This window comes from Cygnus olor, chromosome 1, assembly GCF_009769625.2.
Source record: "Cygnus olor isolate bCygOlo1 chromosome 1, bCygOlo1.pri.v2, whole genome shotgun sequence".
Lineage (NCBI taxonomy): Eukaryota > Metazoa > Chordata > Aves > Anseriformes > Anatidae > Cygnus > Cygnus olor.
In genome coordinates, this window is record NC_049169.1 from 58,101,556 (window position 1) to 58,121,708 (window position 20,153).

General features: G+C 44.2%; 1 protein-coding gene across 1 annotated transcript in view; it reads left to right on the top strand.

The window, feature by feature from the left end:
- NUAK1 (NUAK family kinase 1) overlaps positions 1-20,153 on the top strand; it is a 50,153-nt gene that overhangs the window by 8,624 nt on the left and 21,376 nt on the right. The window contains exon 2 of the mRNA XM_040559998.1: positions 15,265-15,385. Within this exon, the coding sequence (XP_040415932.1) occupies positions 15,265-15,385 (121 nt within the window). The remainder of the gene's footprint in view (positions 1-15,264; positions 15,386-20,153) is intronic.

The window sequence follows — 20,153 nt, forward strand, 5'->3', positions numbered from 1 at the left end:
CTCAGCTACACTGATGACGCAACCCTCTCGTCATCCTCCTCTTCATCCCGGCCACCTTCACTGGCCGCACAGTCTATGTTGTGCCCGAGCGGACGGGGCAGATGAAGAGGGATGAAGGCACACTGGCATTAGGCCACCTGCTTTACTCGGTGGTGATGGGGAGGCTTCCTGTGCTGGGCTGGCCGTCTCTCTGCTAAACCCAGAGCCCTTCAGCTGCCCTGGCCCTGCTGCTGGCATATGGGAAGACTTAAGCAGAATCACTGGAGGAGCCAAATGTCTTTGTTCTGAGGTCTGGCTGCTCGAGGGGCTTGCAATTATGCTAATGTCTCACTGTGTCAGAGAGCTGGGTCAGCGTGTTTGGGTTTAAGCAGCACTGCCTTGGAATAAAGACAGTAGTTGAGGGATATCAGACTTAAATAAAAATAAAAATCTGTTGTTTCTGTGAAAAGATACCATTGCAAGCTTGGAGACTAAAATTTAGCCGTTCATGGATGGATCAGAAAGATAGGGGTCGTGATGTAGATGGAAATCATAAAGCCCACATACCATGTTTCCCATGCAAACAAAGGCATTTCATCTCTGTTACAATCTCTAATCTCCACAAAACCCCTGATGATGGACGATATCTCCCTTTATTTTAGAGACAAATCTAATTTTAAAAGCGAGCGTGAATATTTTTCGTGGTACTGACCATAAGAGTTAGCAATGAAGGTTGGATAAGAATACCCGCTTGAACCTCATAGTACTGAACAAATGTTCCTTTAAAAAAAAAAAAGAAAAAAAAAGAATATTTGACATAGGCAACAGTGCTTTGTTGTCATTGATACAAAAAGATTAAGTCTTTCGCACATGCATTTAACAGGAAAAGATGGCAAGGCATTTGTTAAAAAAACAATTCCGGAGGCAGGAGTTTGGAGTTGTCATTTATTTGATTATTTTTGCCATTGTGTTCTGCATGGATCAAACCCGGTCACTGCTGGTGGGGCGTTTGGCTGGGGCAGGGTGCGAGCGCCACCCCGCCACCAGGCAGCTGGGGAGCTCGGGGGACACCTGGTATGGCAGTGTCCTCAGCAGGACCATAGCTCCTACCAAAATACTTCAGCATAGGCAAAATAAGTCTTTGGTGGGTGAGCATGGGAGGATGCAGTCTCTCTGGTGCTGAGTGCTGCAGCACCACACAGACTGGAGCATGGGAGAGCTGTGCAACAGCACAAGGCAAAATGCCTGCAAAAAAGCCTGCCAGAAGGCAAAGCTGCTGAGCAGAGTATTTAGCATTCATTAACAAGCAGGACATCTGGGCTGCTATCTGCACTTGACACTTGACTTGTGATAGTAACTGTCAACCAGATTTGGGGGGCAGCTTAGTTGCACTTCTTAGCCATTTTTACCATTCACTTGGTTCTGATACCAATCAGTTAGGCTTGGGCCTAGCTGACGTTACAGGGATAAAACTGAGAGGCTTCCACATTGCCCTCTCATTTTTAACCAGGCCTCTACATGAGTCATGCAGTGTCCTTTATGCTACGCTGCCTTTTCCTTTCGTGTAGTCAGCCTTTCCCTCATCTCTGTTTGTTGCTGGGCTTTTGCATGTCATTCATCACCCTGCTGTCGGAGCACCTCACAGACTGCCGTAGCCTCACCGTTGCTCTGTCAGTACGTAGACTCACTCTGTCATTTTTCCCAAAGAGGACATGAGGTGATATCTGCATTTTGGTGCTGCACCAGCTTAGCTGGGCCATGTGGGCCAGCCCCACGCTGCAGGCAGTGCCCATGATGGGTGCAGTAGTGCCAAGCACAGGCTTCCTTCCCTTGCAGTGTTTACTGGCCTCAGGTGCTGAAACGGGGTGAAATAAAGAAGCAGGCCTCTGCGGGTCGGTCTCCTGTAGGGGTGCGTTGCCATAGCTTGATGCTTTGAGCACCAAGGGTGTTTGGTGGTTTCCCTCAGGTCACCCAGCAGGTCTGTGGCAGAGGCACAGAGAGGACCGAGGTGGGCCACAGCTTCAGCACTGGGCCGGGCCTGGCCCTTCCTTCTGCCTGTGTAGCCTCTTCTGCCTTGGGAAGGTGGCTCATCAGCCAAGGTCCTCTGTCATGGCTGCGGTCACACAGCAGAGGGGATGGTGACACTTCTTCCAGAGCCTGCCAGCCGCTGTGCTTGGTCGCTGCTGGGTACCGTGGCAAGCCCTTTAGACCTGGGAGGAACACAGGCCTCCGGCTAGGCTGCACATCATGCTTAAATCTGGGCCAGGGACCAGCCCTCTTTTTCAACAACAGGTTTTTTTTTCTGTGTACAATTTGAGAGTTTTCTGCCAGGTAAAGCAAGTGTATTCTCCCAGTTCATCCTGTCTGGCATCTCATTATGAAAACGCGGTCTAATGGGACCGATGAAATGCTTCATTGTGGATTGCCTATCACTTGTGAGGAATTCATCAGGGAAAGGAATTTCATTCTGTACTTCAGCCTCCTTCCAGCCTTTCTCGGATGAAAAAACTCCGCAGCCATGAATGTAACTGGTTATCGTTATTGGATATCATTACTCACTCACTTGGAGCGTAAAACAAAAACTCGCATCCCCTGTGATGTCGTGGGTGAAATGCTGCTCTCGGTTACATTAACACTGTTGTAAACCGAAGAGTAGAATTTGGCCCGTTGTTTCAATTGAAATAGTTGTTTAACACAGGCAAGGACTAAACAATGCACTTGAAAGCAATTTGTGTTATTGTCTGTAGAGCAGAGCTTGTATTTTATGAACTGGCTGATCATAAAGGCAGCATAAATCATGTAAAGCATTCTCATTTACTTTTTCTTTCTTTTTTCTTTTTGCAGATGGGGCTTGTAGAGTAGAGTTGCAGTCAAATGTCTGCTCCAGGATATTTTAGTTGAACTGTGTGAGTCCATTAAACAAATGTAATGGCTTTTTGGAAAGAAGTGCTGCGTGTTTCAAACCAAATGTTTTACATAGAGAACATCTGGGTAGCGCTGGGTGTTTGTATGTAGAGCACATCAGACAGGAGCCTTAGTGAGCTCAGCTGGGAGGTTGCCTGGGATGTAGTTGTAGGATATGACAGTTCAGTTGTTGTAGGGAATAATTCCTATGAAGTATTGCCATAAACCGAATGTTTGGCACAAACAGCTCTATCTTTGTTTTACTGTACACCCAAGTTATTCTTCTTATCTGCCCAGCAAAACTCTAAACAATGTTTAAACAATGCAGTAAATGTTGGCACCTCATGAGCTGCAGCATGCCCATTAAAGCAAGCTGGAGAAAGCAGCATGAAGGGGGAATTCGGCTCGCTCTGTTTTCAGGGATTCCTGCCACGGACAATGCGGCGTGAGTGAGTGATGAATGCAGTATGTGCAGATGCTGTGGAGGGTTGAGTTGGAAGTGATCAATGTTACAGTGGTGTAGCGTGCCGCTTCTTTGAGGAATGTGAAAACGCAAAACCAGTGAAATCTGCACAATTAGCCTGACATTAGGGTTTGTTGGGGCTACTGGAAGAACTTGAACCTAACTTGAACCTAAATTAATAAGCCTGCTTTTATTTTGTGACATCAAAGGTACTATACTTCCAGGAAATGTAGGAAATGTTGAAAAGAGTTTTATTTGGGTGTCTGTTCTTAAATTATTTCTGCAGTTTAGCTGAGGAATGCACGGCTCAAATGAGATGAAAGTTGTAATTTCCAGAGTAGCGATGCAGCTTCCCCTTTCAGGATTGTTTAAGTAAAAAGTTAAACAAAGTGGGTTAGGCAGTCTTTCGCTCCAGTCCCTTGTGGACAGCAATTCACGTTGCGCAGCACCGCTTTAATAGTTCTGCACGGTACGACATGATTTGTGGTATTTGCTGAGATGAATTTCTGGACTGAGCAGCGTGAGAGGGAATTGCTCCTCACTCAGAGGAAGGTGGTACATCCAAGTCTGTGCGAAGGTCGCTGGCAGGGTGAAGCGGGAAGCCTGCGCTGCTGCTGTTGCACTACCTAACAACTTCGCTTTTGGCACAGGGACCCCAGAAAGCTGAGTGCTAACTTTCCCTCGTTCGACCGACCCCAGCCAAAGCGCAGGCCAAAAAAGGTGTTTGTGCATGTTGAAGAAGGGGGCAACAGTCCTGGAGATCACGCAGGCTGGGCGAGTTCTCTGCCAAAAGCTTTCCACCTCTTTCTTTAAAAAGAAACGCAAAGCGGTTTGCTGTTTCTCCCCTCCAAGGTTAACTCTCACCATAACTGCTTATAACAGCTGCCTGTAGTTTTGCACTTCTCTTGTAGCAAGCTAGAATTATGTTTTGAAGGCTGCAAAATTGCATGACAGCCAGCCACTTCTTGGTAGGAAAGCGTAATTCATTTCTCCCCATCACATCTATTCCAGGCCTGGCTGGCTGTGGGGAGCAAGAGTGTTCCTGTTCCTGTATTATTCTCTCCACTGAGCCATTAGGGTGGCCCTGGTAAATTACTTCTGATAAATAAAAGGGAACAACAGGAGGTTTCTCTACCTTCAGGGGTATAAATATTTCTTAGAAATCAGAGACGGATGGGGAAGAAATGTTAGCAAAGTCCTTTCCTCCCTCTGTAGCAATTCCACCGCCTTCTATCACAAATTCTAGGAGGGTCCCTTCCAAAAAGGGACCATTAAATAGGTAACATCCAGCCTGGCCAGTGCAATACTGGAGCAGTGCTTTTACAAAAACAAATTTAATACTGCAACATGATCTGCAAGCCCTGGAGCAAAATAACCTGGGTGAGGCTTGATACACAAGGTTGCCAATCTTTTTGTTTTCCAAGAGTATTTTTCCAGATAGGATGTGGGTCTACGGTTCACTAGATTCCCACCAGGAAATGTTGTTTATATTTTGGTCCATCTTAGACTGATTTAGTAAATTATACAAGATGTAGGTGCTTCTCATCTGATAGTCCTGTGTCGTTAACCCTTCCGACTATGCTGTTTATACACCTCCATGTACCTTCTGTGATATAGTCTCAGTGGCCCACCATCCTCGCGCAACGAATGCCTGCTCATTAATGTTAATCCAAAGCCTAAGCTCTAAACTCAAGGTTAAAGTCTCTGCATGCTTCAAAATTCCACTAAAGGTTATTTAGGAACTTGAGGTGGTCAAGCAGTGTGGTATGGGTATTGGGTTTTGATTAGCGTTGTAGTACCTGGAGGACATTTCTTGAAGAAAGAATCTTCTCAAGTTTTTCATATCCTGTTGATGAAATAACACTTTCTTTCTCCTTTCCATTAACTCTTAGCCTTCTTGGAAGGACTGCAGAACCAGGAGAGCAAAATTAAAGGATCTGCACAATACCAGGTGACATAGCATTTGCGCCAGAAGGGATGTTTTAAAGATGTGCAAAGCTCTTAGCTGTTCTGAGGCTTCCCTGAACTCACAGACACTTCAGGGAAAAGGAGAGAATAAGTTGAATTACATTTGTTTACCCATGACTTCCTCAAGCAGAACTTACCAAGTGAATGAAAATGCACTGTCAGGTGGCTTCTTGGAAAAAAAAAAAACACGTGTTGTAAAAAAGTGTTTAAACAAAGTCCAACCTCTTTCCTTGTTTAATGTGAATTACAGTCTTGCACTGATATAGCACCTTTCACCTAAACATATGCAAAATCACTTTGGAGACTCTGGTAACTGCTCAGGTTACCATTATTTAGCAGTTATTTAGCAGCACATTGCAATAGTCTGCAGCAGTTTCTTAGAGGGTGTGAATATCTCCATTTCCAACTTAAATTATTGGGAGGAATTACAGGAGACTGTCCTTTTCAGACTGGAACTAGATCCAGGCTCTGGGGCTTTATACTCCTCTTCTCAAGAAAGTCATAAAGGGCTTTTTCTACAGAAGTAGCCAGGATCTTGGTTTTGCATTTCATTCCCAAATCAGTGCCTCGGACAGTGTGCACTCGTACTATGGAGGATTACTTCAGTGTGATTCACTGCTTATTCACAACTGAAAAAACAACTTTGAATTAAAATCCCTCTCTATTGCCCCAGGTTAGCATTTTGCATGAGATCAGCAGCTATGGTAGGTGTGAGATCAAGCCTCGAATGAATGTGAGATCTATCTTCCAGTTTTCGGAGAGGGAATCTGTAATATCCATGTAACACTGAGAACAGTAAACTTGGGGCTTGTGAATTCCTTCACTCCTCTTTAACCTGACTTGCCAGTAATTTAATTAGTGCTAACCAGTCTGCACACTGACTTGCAGAAGTTAAAAGACCGACACATGATTCACTTCCAGTGACTTTTCCTCTTTTGCACATGTGCTGGACGGAGCTGCACTGTATTTGGAAGTTGATCAATAACGATTGCACAATTCTAACCTTATTTAAACTATGATATAAACAGACATGATAGAAACGGATGCTACCATTTTTTTTTCCTACTTATAAGTGAAGTCAGATTTTATTTTTTTTTTTGGTTCCAACAAAATCGTAACCTGGAAGAAAAGCAGTTAGACTTTGTGTAATCCCAATTCAGTGTAGCATTTGGCTTTTGTAAAGGTGGAAGCCAAAAATAAACATCTGCTTGGCAACTTCACCGGAAGTTAAGTATAAATGCAGTTTTCATCTTCTCAGCGAATGTGGCATACAGTGCCGGTTGACATCTATTAAGAAGGAATGATCCATAGCTGAGGTTGCAGAGCATTTTTTTTTCTTTTAATTACAATTAGGAACCTCTACTGCAACAGGAAAATCCCCACCCAAGTTTCTTTCCAGATATAATACCTTATGTGCCAAAACATTAACTTTCCTTGGAAGTTTAAAGGTAGCTGGATGGGATATTTGTGAGTTATTAGATTTTGGAAAAGAGATGGTCTTCCATCGGTCTGACATGACAACCATAACATTTTATTGTGGCCGTATTTTTCCCCACTTTTCTTTAGTCCTTCAGAATTAGATTGTAAGTCTGTTCTTTCACAGGGTAGTTTATATTAAAGTATTAGATATTGCATCTTTGGATATTCAGAAGGATCTTGCCAAGACAAAAGTAAGCATGGTGGCTCTTGTCACCAGGCAGATGAACTCAGCAAGAGACAGGGACTCTTCCAGCATGCCAGTCTTGGTCTCCAGTTCTAGCAGTGCTGGCTGCAAACATCTCCAATAACCTCGTCTGGTCCAGCCTCTGTTTTCCATTGAATCCTTTGCAACCCCTGCTGCTACCAGGGCAGGCAGGACTTCATTAATGCCGTATGAACAGCTTTCATTTGGGGAAGGGAAAGGTTTTTCAATAGATTTCTGACTTGTATTAGTAAGCTGTCAATTTCTGAATTCTGCAGCCCTCCCTTTCCTCTGGTTTGAAGATTCACTGCTTCAAAATGAAAAAATCAATAACCACATTGTTAACCTATGTTTTTAAATGCTCTTGAAAAGCAGATCTATACCGACCCAGATGAATGGTTTCTTTCACTCCTAATGATATATCAGTCCTGAAACGATTAATACAGAGCCGTAAGATGTGCCAGGTAGTGAGGATGACTCAAGGCCAGGCTTCTCAGCATTCAATGAAAAAAGGTCTGCCGGGCAAATTTGTCAGAGGATGCGTGGTGTAAATATGCCAGCTTTCATATACGTAGCTGAGGGCAGCAGGTACAAAACAATGAAGGGCTATAAATTTTGCAGTAGGGCAGTAGTTACTCAGGAAATGCGCACACAAGGCCTGTTAACAGGCACCGTATGCGGGGGTGAGGAAAGAAGTGGAGGAAGGGTGTTGTACATGTTCCTCCTGGCACCCACTTTGTATATGTACAGCAGAAATGTGCTAATCTGGTGCCTTCTCCTGCTTGTTAAAACTTGGTTCCATGGGCATTTTTCTGTGTGAATAAAGTGACCTAGAAAGAAGATATAACCCCTTGCCTAGTATTTGTGATTAGCTAATTCCTCTCCACTTGCTGAATCTCCATTTATGTACAGTAGCAGCAACTGTGTCCAACAGAACTGGGAAAGAACAATTAAAACAATGGTAAAATTACCCCGGTTCTCACAAGAAGCGCTGGTACTTTGTGTCTTAGCTTATGCAGATGAAATTGTGATTTAACATTTATCACATAGACTTGGGTCTTCTAGTGCCTCGGTGCAAAGGTGAGAGTTTTTCTACAGGTAGTGAGTGATCTAGGAGCAGTAAATCACCTTTGGCTTTCAGAAATATAATCTTTTTTATGTCATACTTTGGGAAGAGGGGAAGGAAGCAGAGAGGTGCCGATGTTCAATATTTACTTTTACCATACAGAATGAGACAGTTGTAAAAAAATATCTTTGCCTCTTAAAAGCAAGTGAACTTGAAAGGTGCCTCGTGGCATATGCATCCTCACCCTTTATATGTGCAGCTGCTGGCTGTTGAACGACAGCGTTTTGTCTTCGCTACCATCCATGTAAGGCCACCAACAGATGTGCAGTGGGACAGAGCACCTGAGATTCGGGTCATGGGAGTCTCATTGGGTGTGGATGGCACCGTCTGCCTCTTTGAGCAACTTGCCCAGCTATTGCTTGGTTTGCCAACCTATCAAACAACGGAGTCAGGCCGTTGATAAATAGTTAATTAGGATTTTGTTGCATGCTTGGCTCCCAGGCAGTATCGCCATGGAGATGATCTGGCTTTTAGGATCTGAAAAGTAGCAATCTCCAGAACAATGGCATTGTGTCAACCTTACCCTTTCTCAGAGACTGCGAAGCAAAACGCGCGATGCCAGGTGCTGATTTCGCTTCAGCTCACAGTGGCCTCCCGTCCAACTTCCCAGTCGGGGCACAGAGTGTTTTCTGTGGCAGTGCAGAAGCACATCCTGCATGATGCTGTTCACTGCTGCGTTTGGCCTGGGATGGGACTCTCAAGATAGCTTTTTTTTTTTCTGTATGTCAGGGAACACAGCAAAGAAATACTTGTGGGAGAAGAGACTTACAAGAAGTCTGCGTGAGGATGCCTTTGCAGAACCTGTTGGATGCCTGGCATCCGTGCAGAGATATCCTCCCACAGCTCCTACTTTCCACCTGGAAGGTCCAGAGGCCGGATAGGCAGTTATTCAGCCCACTCCCTGCCTTTCCTTTCTCTTCCTTGTGCAGCCCCTGGAAGTGCCCTTTCAGTGCATTCAATGCATTATCAGCATCCCCCTCCTTATCATCTGATTGCAGCACCTCAGGGACCACCCAATTTCATAGCTTTGTTTCTCTTCCTCTTATGTTGGTGATGTCTGGGCCAAGAGCCATAGGCATTTTCAGACTCCCCTGGAAAAAGTACCATAGGCATTTCCAGACTCCCCTGGAAAAACATAACACGGTGCCAGACGTTATTCTTTCTTGCTAAGCTCCATGGGGCTGGAGAAAGAACAATGTGCCTTTTCTCTCCCCACCCCCAGACATCCTCTGCTCTGCCTCTTTCTTCCCCTCAGCTCGATCCACCTATTTTTTACCTCCCCACCCTCGTTGGCACTTGCCACATGGCACTTCCCACCTAGGAGTCTCAAGGAAAGGAAACGGAGCTGTGAAACTGGCCGGGCTTGCCCATTTCCCATTGCTGGGTGGGGCTGGCCCCCGTTGGCAGCTTGAGGAAAGCAGAAGTTTATGGCTGCATAGCGCTCCCCTCCCACTACACCCGGACAAAATTGTTTGTAATACTGTTCGTTAAGCCACATTTCTGACATATCTCCCCGTGACAGCAAGCTGTTTCCCTTCCTCGAGGGACTGAGCTCTCTTCCCTGATGTCATTTTCCCGACTCTCCACAAGGCTATTGCAGTAACCCATCGGAATTTGCTCCGGAGCACGGGTGGTATGCGCAGGGGCTGGACCCAGCTTACAATTCACAGCCCCCGCGGTGGAGAAGAGCAGTTTGTTCACAGCTTACCACAGCCCTAAAAATAGCCCTGGTAGATAATAGGAGTGGAAGACACTTTTCAATGGGACTGAATGTACTGCATGCGGAGGCTGCTGGGGGAGGCTGTGGCATTGAGGTGGTCAGCCTAGGTTACAGCAGCAGCTGACTTAAAAATCTGGGGCTTTCTGCAGCATGGCGAATTCTACCTTTGTTTATTTTCACGCATCTTGGCCGGGAATGAGGCAAACATGAGTTCATTAATTAAAAGCAAACGTACGAACCAGCTTCCTGAAATCAAGAGACGTAGCTTAACGCTTTGAAGAAAATTTGTTGCTTATCTTATGAGTGACGATGCCAGCAATGACTCAGCAGACCCGGAGATGTGATCTGGAAGTGGGCACCTACTGCCTGCTATGCCCTTTGCCAAATGTTCAGACTTCGAGATATTTTGCTGTTCACTGTGGTCTTAATCTGCTTTTGTAGAAGAAAATTCCACGTGTCTGCTTTGCCCAGCAGCCAAGAAGCTCATAGAGGAGGAGACATGTCTCTTACAGATAGGACTGAATGTACAGAAACCTTTGCAACCGTCGTGTTTTTGAAGTATTTATAGCTCAATTCATGTTATTTGTACCAAACAAAAGCAAAGAAGCATGAAGCGTATTGGAAAATACTTCATAATCTCTCTACACCAGTTCAGAGAGCGAGTATAAATCCTCTTTCCAGCAAATGGAGACAGGTAATTTATTACAGCCTTGAAGAGAGCAGCTTATTTCTCCACGCTTCCTGCCCAGCAAGCTCTGCAAGCTGACTCATGGAGAGGTAGGGAGCCAAAAGCTGTGCTCCCTCTTTCCTATCTGCTTCTGGAGGGCAGAGCAGCGGGTGAGCGGCAGCTGTGCTCAGGCAAAGCCCTTTGGAAATGCCTGGCTTTATCAGAGGTACACAGCCCCCTGCTTTCTCTCCCTCATGCCGTGCATTTTGGGGAAGGTATTCCCTCTTTTTGCTTAACATGCAGGGGCTGGTACCTAAACTGGCCACGCATGTGAAGGAGGTTTCGGTCCATCCCTGGTGCTCATTTCTCCCCTGTTGTTACCCTCTGCAGCCATGGGACTCCATTGCCACCGGGGCTGCAGAGCAGATCCCAAGGATGCTTCTGCTGCATAGAGCTGGCAAGAGACAGTGACACAGTTGTTTTGGTCTGTTGGTTGAGGTTATTTATCTCACAAGGGTTCTCCTAAAGGGGAATGTGTATGTGTGTACTTGCATGCGTGCACGTAAGCAGTAACTCTACAACTCGATTAAGACCGTCAAGTCATTCAGGATCAGTCACCACAGGGACCGTTGCATCGTCTAGTTTTGAGCTGTGACCTTGATACTTATGCATGTATTTAATTTTACATGTGTGAGCCATCCCACAAAAGTCAGTGTGAAGCTCACATGTGTGAAGTTAGGCATGTGCTAAAGTGTTTTGCCAGAATGTGTACCGGGGCTACAGGGGCTCTGGGTGAACTTGAACCTATTTTGCTAGGGTAAGAGGCTTTGGATTTCATTATTAAGAACCCGATATGTTACTCTGTCTGAAGGCAAGGTCTTGGAGTTATCTGAAATTCTCATTAAGACAAGAAGCTGGGAAAAATACAAATTCCTTCACTAGTAAAGTTACTAAAAATACTATAATTAAATTATCTAAGTCCTAAAACCAGTAAAATACATCGAAGAGGTGTGGTAGAGGTATAAGTACAGTGCTCTGAGAGTACCAAAGGGACTAATAGCACTTTCTCTGCAGATCTGGAATATTTTAAGTAGTTAATGTGGCTGATGTAAAAAAAGCATATTGCATTTGCCCTACTCTTGTTTCACATGCGGTGACCCTTAGCAAATTTTGATGGTGCACACAGTGGAGCTGTTGCAGAGAAAGCAAGGAGAATGAGCAAGCAAGAAAAGGACCTAAAGAATGGACAAACAAGTTCTTTCATAAGGTATTTCTCAATTGAGATTATTTCTTATTAGGCTTAAGTCGTTCAGGTTTGTCGTGTACCGTGTCTGGCAGCAGTCCAGAGAGTTTTTGAAAAAAAGGAGCCAGCTCTGTTGGGTGGTAAAAGCACTATATTTTGCAGGATATATTTCTGAATAAAATACATCTCACAGAAGAAATTCCATTACTGATATTTGTCTTACAACCGAACAACAAAAAACCAGAGAGGGATCTTATTTTGCTCAGAGAGATGAAAGCAATGAAATAACCCAAATGTGACCATGACTTATATCGCTTCTATGAAATACTGAAAAATATACTTGGCTGCTTTCTTGTTCTTGCTGTTGTCTTCACATCAGTGAACTTAAGCCCACAGACCCTTGCGGACGCAGCCTGAGCAGCCTGCTGCAGGTGAACGACACTTGGCTGGCAGAGATCCCTCGTGTGGAGGAGAGGAGCCAGCACAAACACCGCTGTGCACTGTCCTGTTGCGCCGCTAATCCTGTTTCGGGATGCCTCTCTGACAGTGAAAGCCTGCTGACAGCAATCACTCGCTCGCTGGCCTTTCGGATCAGGTCACCGGCAAGGCTGTGTGCTCCTGGTAGTCCTTGAGCCCATCCCCTTGGGAAGGGAGCTGTGCAGGCCACCAGGCAGACAGTGCGAGGTAGAAAGTGTTTACTGAGATGTGTTCGAGCTGTTCACTTCTCTAAGACTCTTTTTGAGGGGAAAAATAGCAACTGGACATGGGGAAAGCTATCAGAGTTGGCCTCTAATGATGCTGTGGCTTGGTGGGCGAGACACTCCTGTGATGTGTTGCAGCTGGGGAGAGGCAGGCAGCAATTCCTGTGCTGCTACCGTCCTCTTTCCTTTAGGAGTAATAGGAGTAACATCAGCTTTCCCTTTCGATTTCCTCATCTTTTTCCTCAAAGAAAGTAAATAGTGCCATTTCACCACTTGCTGCCCGAGGCTTAAATAATAAATGGCTGCACTGTGCTTTGAGCATCTTCATGTGCTACACAAATACGCAGTGGTAGCATTTCATCAGTAGCTGTGAGTGTCTGAAGTCTTGCTCTGAAACAGAGTGCTCCTCCTGGTAACGCCCTGTCCCTCTGTGAAGGGACACTGCCTCCTTTGCAGAGCTCCTGCTGTAAAAGCCAAGTCTTTAGAAATCAAAGCTCCTAGGTGCATTAACCACTTTTCTACGTGGGCTGTGAGACTGTAAACTCTGTAGTCCTGAAGAAAAATATCTGCCCAGGCAAAACATCTGTTTGCATTTGAAGATTCATCCAAACATGTATTTACAGAGTGCTGCCGCTCTTTTCAATCACATTTGCATTTCTGTATCTAAAAATATATGTTTTCACATGTGCAATTATTCCTGAGAGGCCATTTACAGTAATTATGTGTAGACTTACAAAAGTCTCGTCTGTGAAGCACAGAGTCAAGCTGGTGGGAGATTGGCATGCCCTCTGGGGTGCTGTTATTACTTTACCAGCCATGAATGATGAAGAATTTGCACCCCGTTGTATATTTGACAATGAAATCCTTCTTAAATTCTTCCTCAGAGCCAAGTACAAGGCTGTCTTTTAATAAAAAATGTGTTTTTACCCATGTCTATATTTATTTCTCGCAGGAATGCACATACTGCTCCAAGAGCCACCCACGTCCTTCTTGTATACAGGGTGTATTTGCATTTGCAGCCTGTCCCAATGCAAACGTGGGAAGGGAGGGGGGGAATCCAACCTTGTCTTTACTGTTAGTTGCCTTCTCCATCTCTATAAGCACTTGGAGATTACCAGGATCACTCATTTTGTTAAGATCTGCTGCATGACCTTCACTAGAAATATGTCTAGTGTAGATAAGACCATAGATATGTTGTTACTTTTAAAATCTCAATACCAAATTTTGTGGTAAAGAGGAAGAAAAGAATTGTTTTGGTTTTTTTTGCATGCAAATCAGTTTGACCCTTGATTTCTGCTTTTTGTTCTGCTGTCCTAAAGTAAGGTAGCACTTGAGCATGTGCTTGATTTTAAGCACGTGCTGAAATCTTGGTGAATTCAAGGGGATGGGGCATATGCGTACTGCTTTTTTGAACAATGTTGCTTTTCAGAGTTGAAGGTCTTGTAGGAAACCCGATCCTTTAAAGTAGCTCCTGTTTATGTACATTTCAATTTTATAATATTGTAAGTTTTCCCCTTCTTTCTTCGATATCCTTGATGCTACATCGTATAATGAAAACAGTACCGGTCATGCCACTTGCAGTTACTGAAGCAGGCAGTGAAAGTACTTTTCTTCTGAGGGAACCAGGGAAATCACATAAATCACAGATTTGCAAATGTTTTCCCAGGAGAGGTCCGCAGTAGTAGGCTGCATAGAATGACAAAAGCGTTGTTTACCCATAAAGGGGTGGTCATCTCAGCAGGTCAGTGATGCTTTTCAAAGACTTATTGTTGATTTTAAACTAGCTGATAATTTATTCCCTGAACTCTGCCTTACAAAAATAAAACAGGGTAAATATTGAGTATAATAAAGGCCATGCTGCTATTCACTCTGCACAATGCCCTCACCTTCCCTCTCACACCACCTTCTCTCCATTGTTGGCTTGGGCATTTCTCAAAGGGCATGAGCTGACCTCTGCAATTATTTATGGCGTTGTTCAGATAAGCCCCTTTTCACAGGCAACCTACACACACTCACAAGGGCTGTTATAATTTGAATTTATATTGCAAGTTCAGCTATCACTTCCTCTGTTCCCACCCTGCCTTTTGGAAAGATACCCAGTCACACGATGTGCTTGTAAAAAGGTTGCTGATTGAGGAAGGACGCAGGAAGGATATGGTTTTGCAGTGATTGCATAAGTGCTGTGGAGGGCCTGAAGCTTTGGGTTTATATGAGGACGAGTTTAGATGTGAATTTCTAAGATTTATTTCTTCGGATTTTGAAATAAGTCTTAACTCACGAGCAGTTTGCCTACTTTAGAGAACCATGGAGCAACCCATGTTAATGTGGTCCTCGGTGTACTAGCATGGACAAATATCGATTTTGTAATCAGCATCCTGGGTCCTCTGCCTCCTTTTCATCAGAGATCTCAACTTTATTTGAGAGGAATTGTCTCCAAAGCTTCTGTTTGAAATTGTCAGATGTGGTCATGTCTAACTGAATGCTGTTCCCATCAAAGGCTCTTGGGAGTTTTACTGTTTGCCTCAGTCCTTAGGCTAACAGAGGTCCTTCCGAACAGTGCTGTGCTCCCCCTCAGTGAAGTCCTAATACCTGAAGATCTTAAACTTCATGCCATCCTTTACTGTAATGAGAGTGCATTTATTGCTATAAAAAGAAGGAGCTGGGGTGTGGAGGTTTGTATGTTAAAACTTTGTTTTGGTCATTCCACGTTCTGCCAACATCTAACATCTGTATTTATTTTTTGAACTCTCCTTAATGGATTATATGCATCTGTTCAGTTCCAAGAATAATGCTTGATTTCCTGAATTTATAGGTTGCAATAAAATCCATTCGTAAGGACAAAATTAAGGATGAACAAGACATGGTTCACATCAGACGGGAGATTGAGATCATGTCATCCCTCAGCCACCCTCATATCATCACCATATATGAAGGTTAGTGAACGCAATTCTCCTCTCCAACTTCTCAGTTACGTTCTTCCGGACCTGATGTTCATGTTCCTTGAGATCATGGACCAAACCCTTACTCCTAGTGTAACCTACCTCTTACCAAAGGGACTGTGCGAGTACTGCCTTCCCTCTGAACCATCAGTGTTTGACAGATGCATAACCCTTTGCCTGGAGCAACTTCTTCATGTGTGACTTAAGCGCTCTGTCTGTGGCAGGTGGAAATCATTGCATGTATCATCTCATCTCCTTGCTCCCATTGAAAGTTCAGTTTAATTTCACCCTTGCTCACATCAGCCCCACATCAGTTTATGTCCCCAGCCCCTCAGCCAGTCCTCACAGACTTTTCTTCATAGGGCTGCACAAGACCAGTCTTGTTTGCTCTACTTAGCATGGGCAATGCTGTATCTGTCTGTAAAGTCTTTGAAAGCTCTTTGCATTTTATTTATGAACATGTATTTTTCTTAAGTTTGGTCCTCCCTTACCTGCCATGTAGTCTTGCTGGTTCTGTGTTTGCTGCTTTTTTCCTCTGAATCCAAGCATCCACTTCCTATCAACCTCTGCATGGTTTTCTGTCAGTCTGGTCACTGGCATGTCATTCCTATTCCTTATTCCTGTCTTTCTCCTCTAACTCCTTTCTTCCTGGGACATGGCAGTGAAGCCTGGTATTCCTGAATTCCTGGCTCTGGGAGCTGCTGTTCCCTGGTTTAGAGCAAGGAGCAGGAAGCCAGGGGCATTTTTCCGTTCTCCTGTTTGTTTGTTTATATATTTATAGAGTATCACCCTGTAGGAAAATATCCCCCTCCTTCCTTCCTTCCTTAAGTCTGTAACATCCCAGAGCTAAATAGCTCGGGCTGGGTATGTGCTAAAAGACACGCTGGCTAAGAGGTCCACTGCTGGGTCTCCATAAGAAGAGCAGCAGCACTGTGGACCTGGGCTGTGGGCTCCAAAGGTTTGGAGGGACTCGGGTTGGGTGGCCTCGTCCGAGAGGATCACCTCTTCCCCCACGTGCAGAACAGGCAGCCTGAATATAGCCCTTCATATTTACATACCCATGAGGTAAACGCTCAAGGTGATGATATGTATATGGCAGCTCCACTCCGAGAGTCAATACAACTGATTAAAACAAGGGCTGGCTTGGAGTACTGTTACAGTATCACATATTGAGTTATTCAAAAGCATGTTCTTTTACTTGAAAAGAGATGAATATCTGTCTTTTTATTGAATAAACTCATAACAGGATCTGGGAACAGAAAAGGGGAGGGATGCTGTGTCAGCATGTGGGTTGCAAATGGAACAAAAGTTATTTCAAATGTGCACAGGAACTCCAAAAGAAAAAAGATTAAGCATGCTGCGGTGCTTTGACCAATTGCCCTTCTCATCCTTAGTTTGAATAGCTTTTACTGAGTTAAAACATTTGTAAAAGTTAAAAAGATTACAGCATTTTTAAGAAGCAGACAGTAAAATCCCGTGGGAGCAAAACTTTCCCCTCCGGCCCCGCAGAGGGTGGAGCATCGCTTCTGCAGCACAACCAGTGCAGTTTTGCAGTGGAGGTTTCATCCCATCTCCAGGAGGGCAAGTTGTCTGTGGCAGGTGACATCGCTCCTTCTGCGTTGCTCTGCTCTTGTGGTCTGTCAGCCAGCAGCAGCCCTTTGCAGAGACAAACCTGGAAGCAGTTTTTCTCTCATTTCTGGAAGGTTTTCCATTCTGTTGCTGGTTTGTTTCCTTTTAGTTTTCTAGAAAGCAGAGCAGCCTTTCATGGCTTTGTGTGTTTAACTCACGGCCTGACGGGGCAGGCAGTAGAAGTCAGCTGCTTGGTTTGGCCATTGGAAGACCATATTCCGTGGAGCAGAGGAATAGTGGCTATATAGCTCGTCCAGCCTTTCCAGGCAGTCAGATTTTATATTCAGCTTCTTGCAGCCAACACTGTAACACTGGATATTGTAGTACTGGGAAGATGTAAGGATGTGCAGCCGAGTCCAGAGGAGCAGTTACGTACTGCCCAGAGATCAGGATGTGAGTTCAGTGACCCATAAGCATGTGCTTCTTAAGTGTATGCTTCATTTTAAGCCTAGGAGTATATTTGTGGTGAAGTTATGGGACTACATCTAGGACTGAAGTACTTGTATCCTATTGAAGTGGGATTTTAAACACAATTGTCTGTTCCTCTTGAGTGAGGCAATAAAGAGTGATAATATTGCAATCATCTGACTTCAAATGTTGAAGTTACACTGTCTTCAGGGGTGGGCTTCATCATGCCAGATTTAAGCCATTCAACATTTAGGCAGTTGGGGCACACTTCAAGTCTATTTCCTCTCTCTAGTCAAGAGAGATCAGTGTCTACACAAGGTGGTTTGCTCCCTCCTGGGAGATATTTTTTCCGATAGGTGGGATAAATGACATACTGGAGGTTCCTTTTGGTGGCATATGAGGTTTAGCTGACTAACTTAAATCAGATGCTTAACTTTTAGTCTGAAGCCACCCTGCAGGTATCTTTCTGCTCTCTCACTAGTTTTTACTGTAGGCATTCAGACTGCCACAGTGCGTCTGAGAGTGCTTTCTGTAGGTGCCAGGGGGCACTGAATCTACCTAGCATGGACAATGCTGCATCCCTCTGTAAATATCTTTGAAAGCTCCTTGTACTGCATTTACAAACATGTGTTTTCCTTAAGTAGGATCCTTGTTTAGGTATCCTTTTGACCTGCCTGCTTAAAAGCAATTAACCTTTGAATTTGTCAACTTGATGTAAACACAAGCTTATCTTTTTTTTTTTGATACCAAGCAAATCCAAATGGGTGGAAGCAAAGCTTTCCAGTTTAATGATATTTTTTGTAACCAAATCAAAAGCAACGTATCTTGCCCATTACTGTGAGGGTAGATGTACTGTTCTGAGTCCAAAGAAATTCCAACCTCTCAGCAGGGCTGTAATTGGCAATCTGTCGAGTGTGGCTGCAAGGGAAGTGCTCTTTCAAGTGACTTTAAACTCCTTGAAAGGGACTGGATAAATGAAGCTGGCTTTGCTAGCAGCGTTCTGATTTCAGGACATAAATTTTAATTTATAGAATAATGCCTCTGTCCATTCATCTGTCTGTCTCCCCCCCACCCCGCCTTCCTCTGCCCCATTTCTTTTTTGCCTTGAAAACTCTGGGATTTGATAATAAAGCCTTTGAGAGCTAACATATTTTTCCAGGAGTAGCCTGAGTGCAAAATCTGTTCCATCTGGCGATACTTTATAAAAGTTAAACTGGGGAAGAGCATAGGGCCTGATTCTGTAAACATTTAAACATGTGTTGGACCAATCATGCGAGTGAAGTTATGCTTGGGACATTCGGGAGTGAGCTCTTGAGTCTTTGTAGTATGAAATTCAGTGCCTACGTGAGTGTTTCTGTGCAGGAAGAGTTGTCCTTGGTCAGCATAACCATCCAGAAAAGTTCATCCATTTGCAAAAGACATTTGAAAATGAACAGATTATTTGCTAACATGCTTGTAGAAATAGTTTAACGAAGATATTCCCTGAAGAATGAATAAATATTAGGATCACAATTCAGTGCCCGTGGAACAGGATGGCATTAACATGAGCGAGTAATGAAAGGAAAGCATGTGCTTAAGTGCTTCGCTGGATTGGGGCCAGGATGCTTAGAGGAGTGCTGGACCCTTTACAACAACAAGGCCCGAAAAAATGAATTTCCCATGGAAGAGGGACTTCCTCCTTTTTTTAGGTCATATTTTTGATATTCTTAAGAACAAGAAATAAATAAAAAAAAAAAAAAGCAGAAAGGTGCTCCGTAAGTATCTCCAAGCAGACAATGACTTGAGTGAGGTGACATGCTTAGGTTAATCAGGAAATCAGTTCAACTTTTCTGTACTTCCAAATGCCAAAGACAACGGAAGAAAATCTGACGGTGTGTGCTGATGGTGGCATGATATTTCACAATGCTAATTTTACTTGCCAAGCACATGTTCAATCTCACAGTTTGTAACAGACTTCTGTGTGAGGAAAAGGAAGGGAACATTTGGTGTTTCGGATGCACGTAGGCCTCTCTTCCATGCAGTGCTGCATGAGTTGTGTTGGTCAAGCCACCACATCGAAAGCATCCACGTCACAAAAAAGCCAAGTGGGTAGCATCTGGCAAGGTGCACGAACCATGCTGACAAAGCTGGGTTCCTGCAGCAGCGCTGGCTCAGGCAGGTGCTCCCAAACCATTGGCGTCCATCCCTGGATGGGACAGGAACAGCAGCCATGTGGTCTGCAGGCCCGTGTGTGTGGAGAGCAGCCTGGCTATGTGTGTCAGGCTAACAATGTGGAGGCAGGCCCAGCCTCTTCTATTGTGTTTCAGACGTAATCAAAACAAACCTCAATGCCTAATTACTTGATCCCTTCTGCGTGCAAAACACCTGAAAAAGTCAATACAAGTCCCGTAAAACGTCATGTGGCTGACTGGGCTTTTAACAAGATTGATGAAAGTTGGAAAGCTGGAATGTGCTTTTTTTTTTTTTTTTTTTTTTAATTTAGCCAACAGAAAGTACTTCAGCAGTGACAGTATTTAAGCACATTTCTAATTGGTTTCCTCTAATTATGTAGGCTTTTGACCTTAGAGTGCTTTATTTCCATTGTTTTCACTTGATAACATCCAAGAACACAAAGTAATATTTCTAGAGTCTGATGATAGTAATGAAACAAATATGAACAAACTTAACTCCTCAGTTATCATACCCACCTTTATAAATTTCCTGTCATTCAGGATGACCGCCTAAA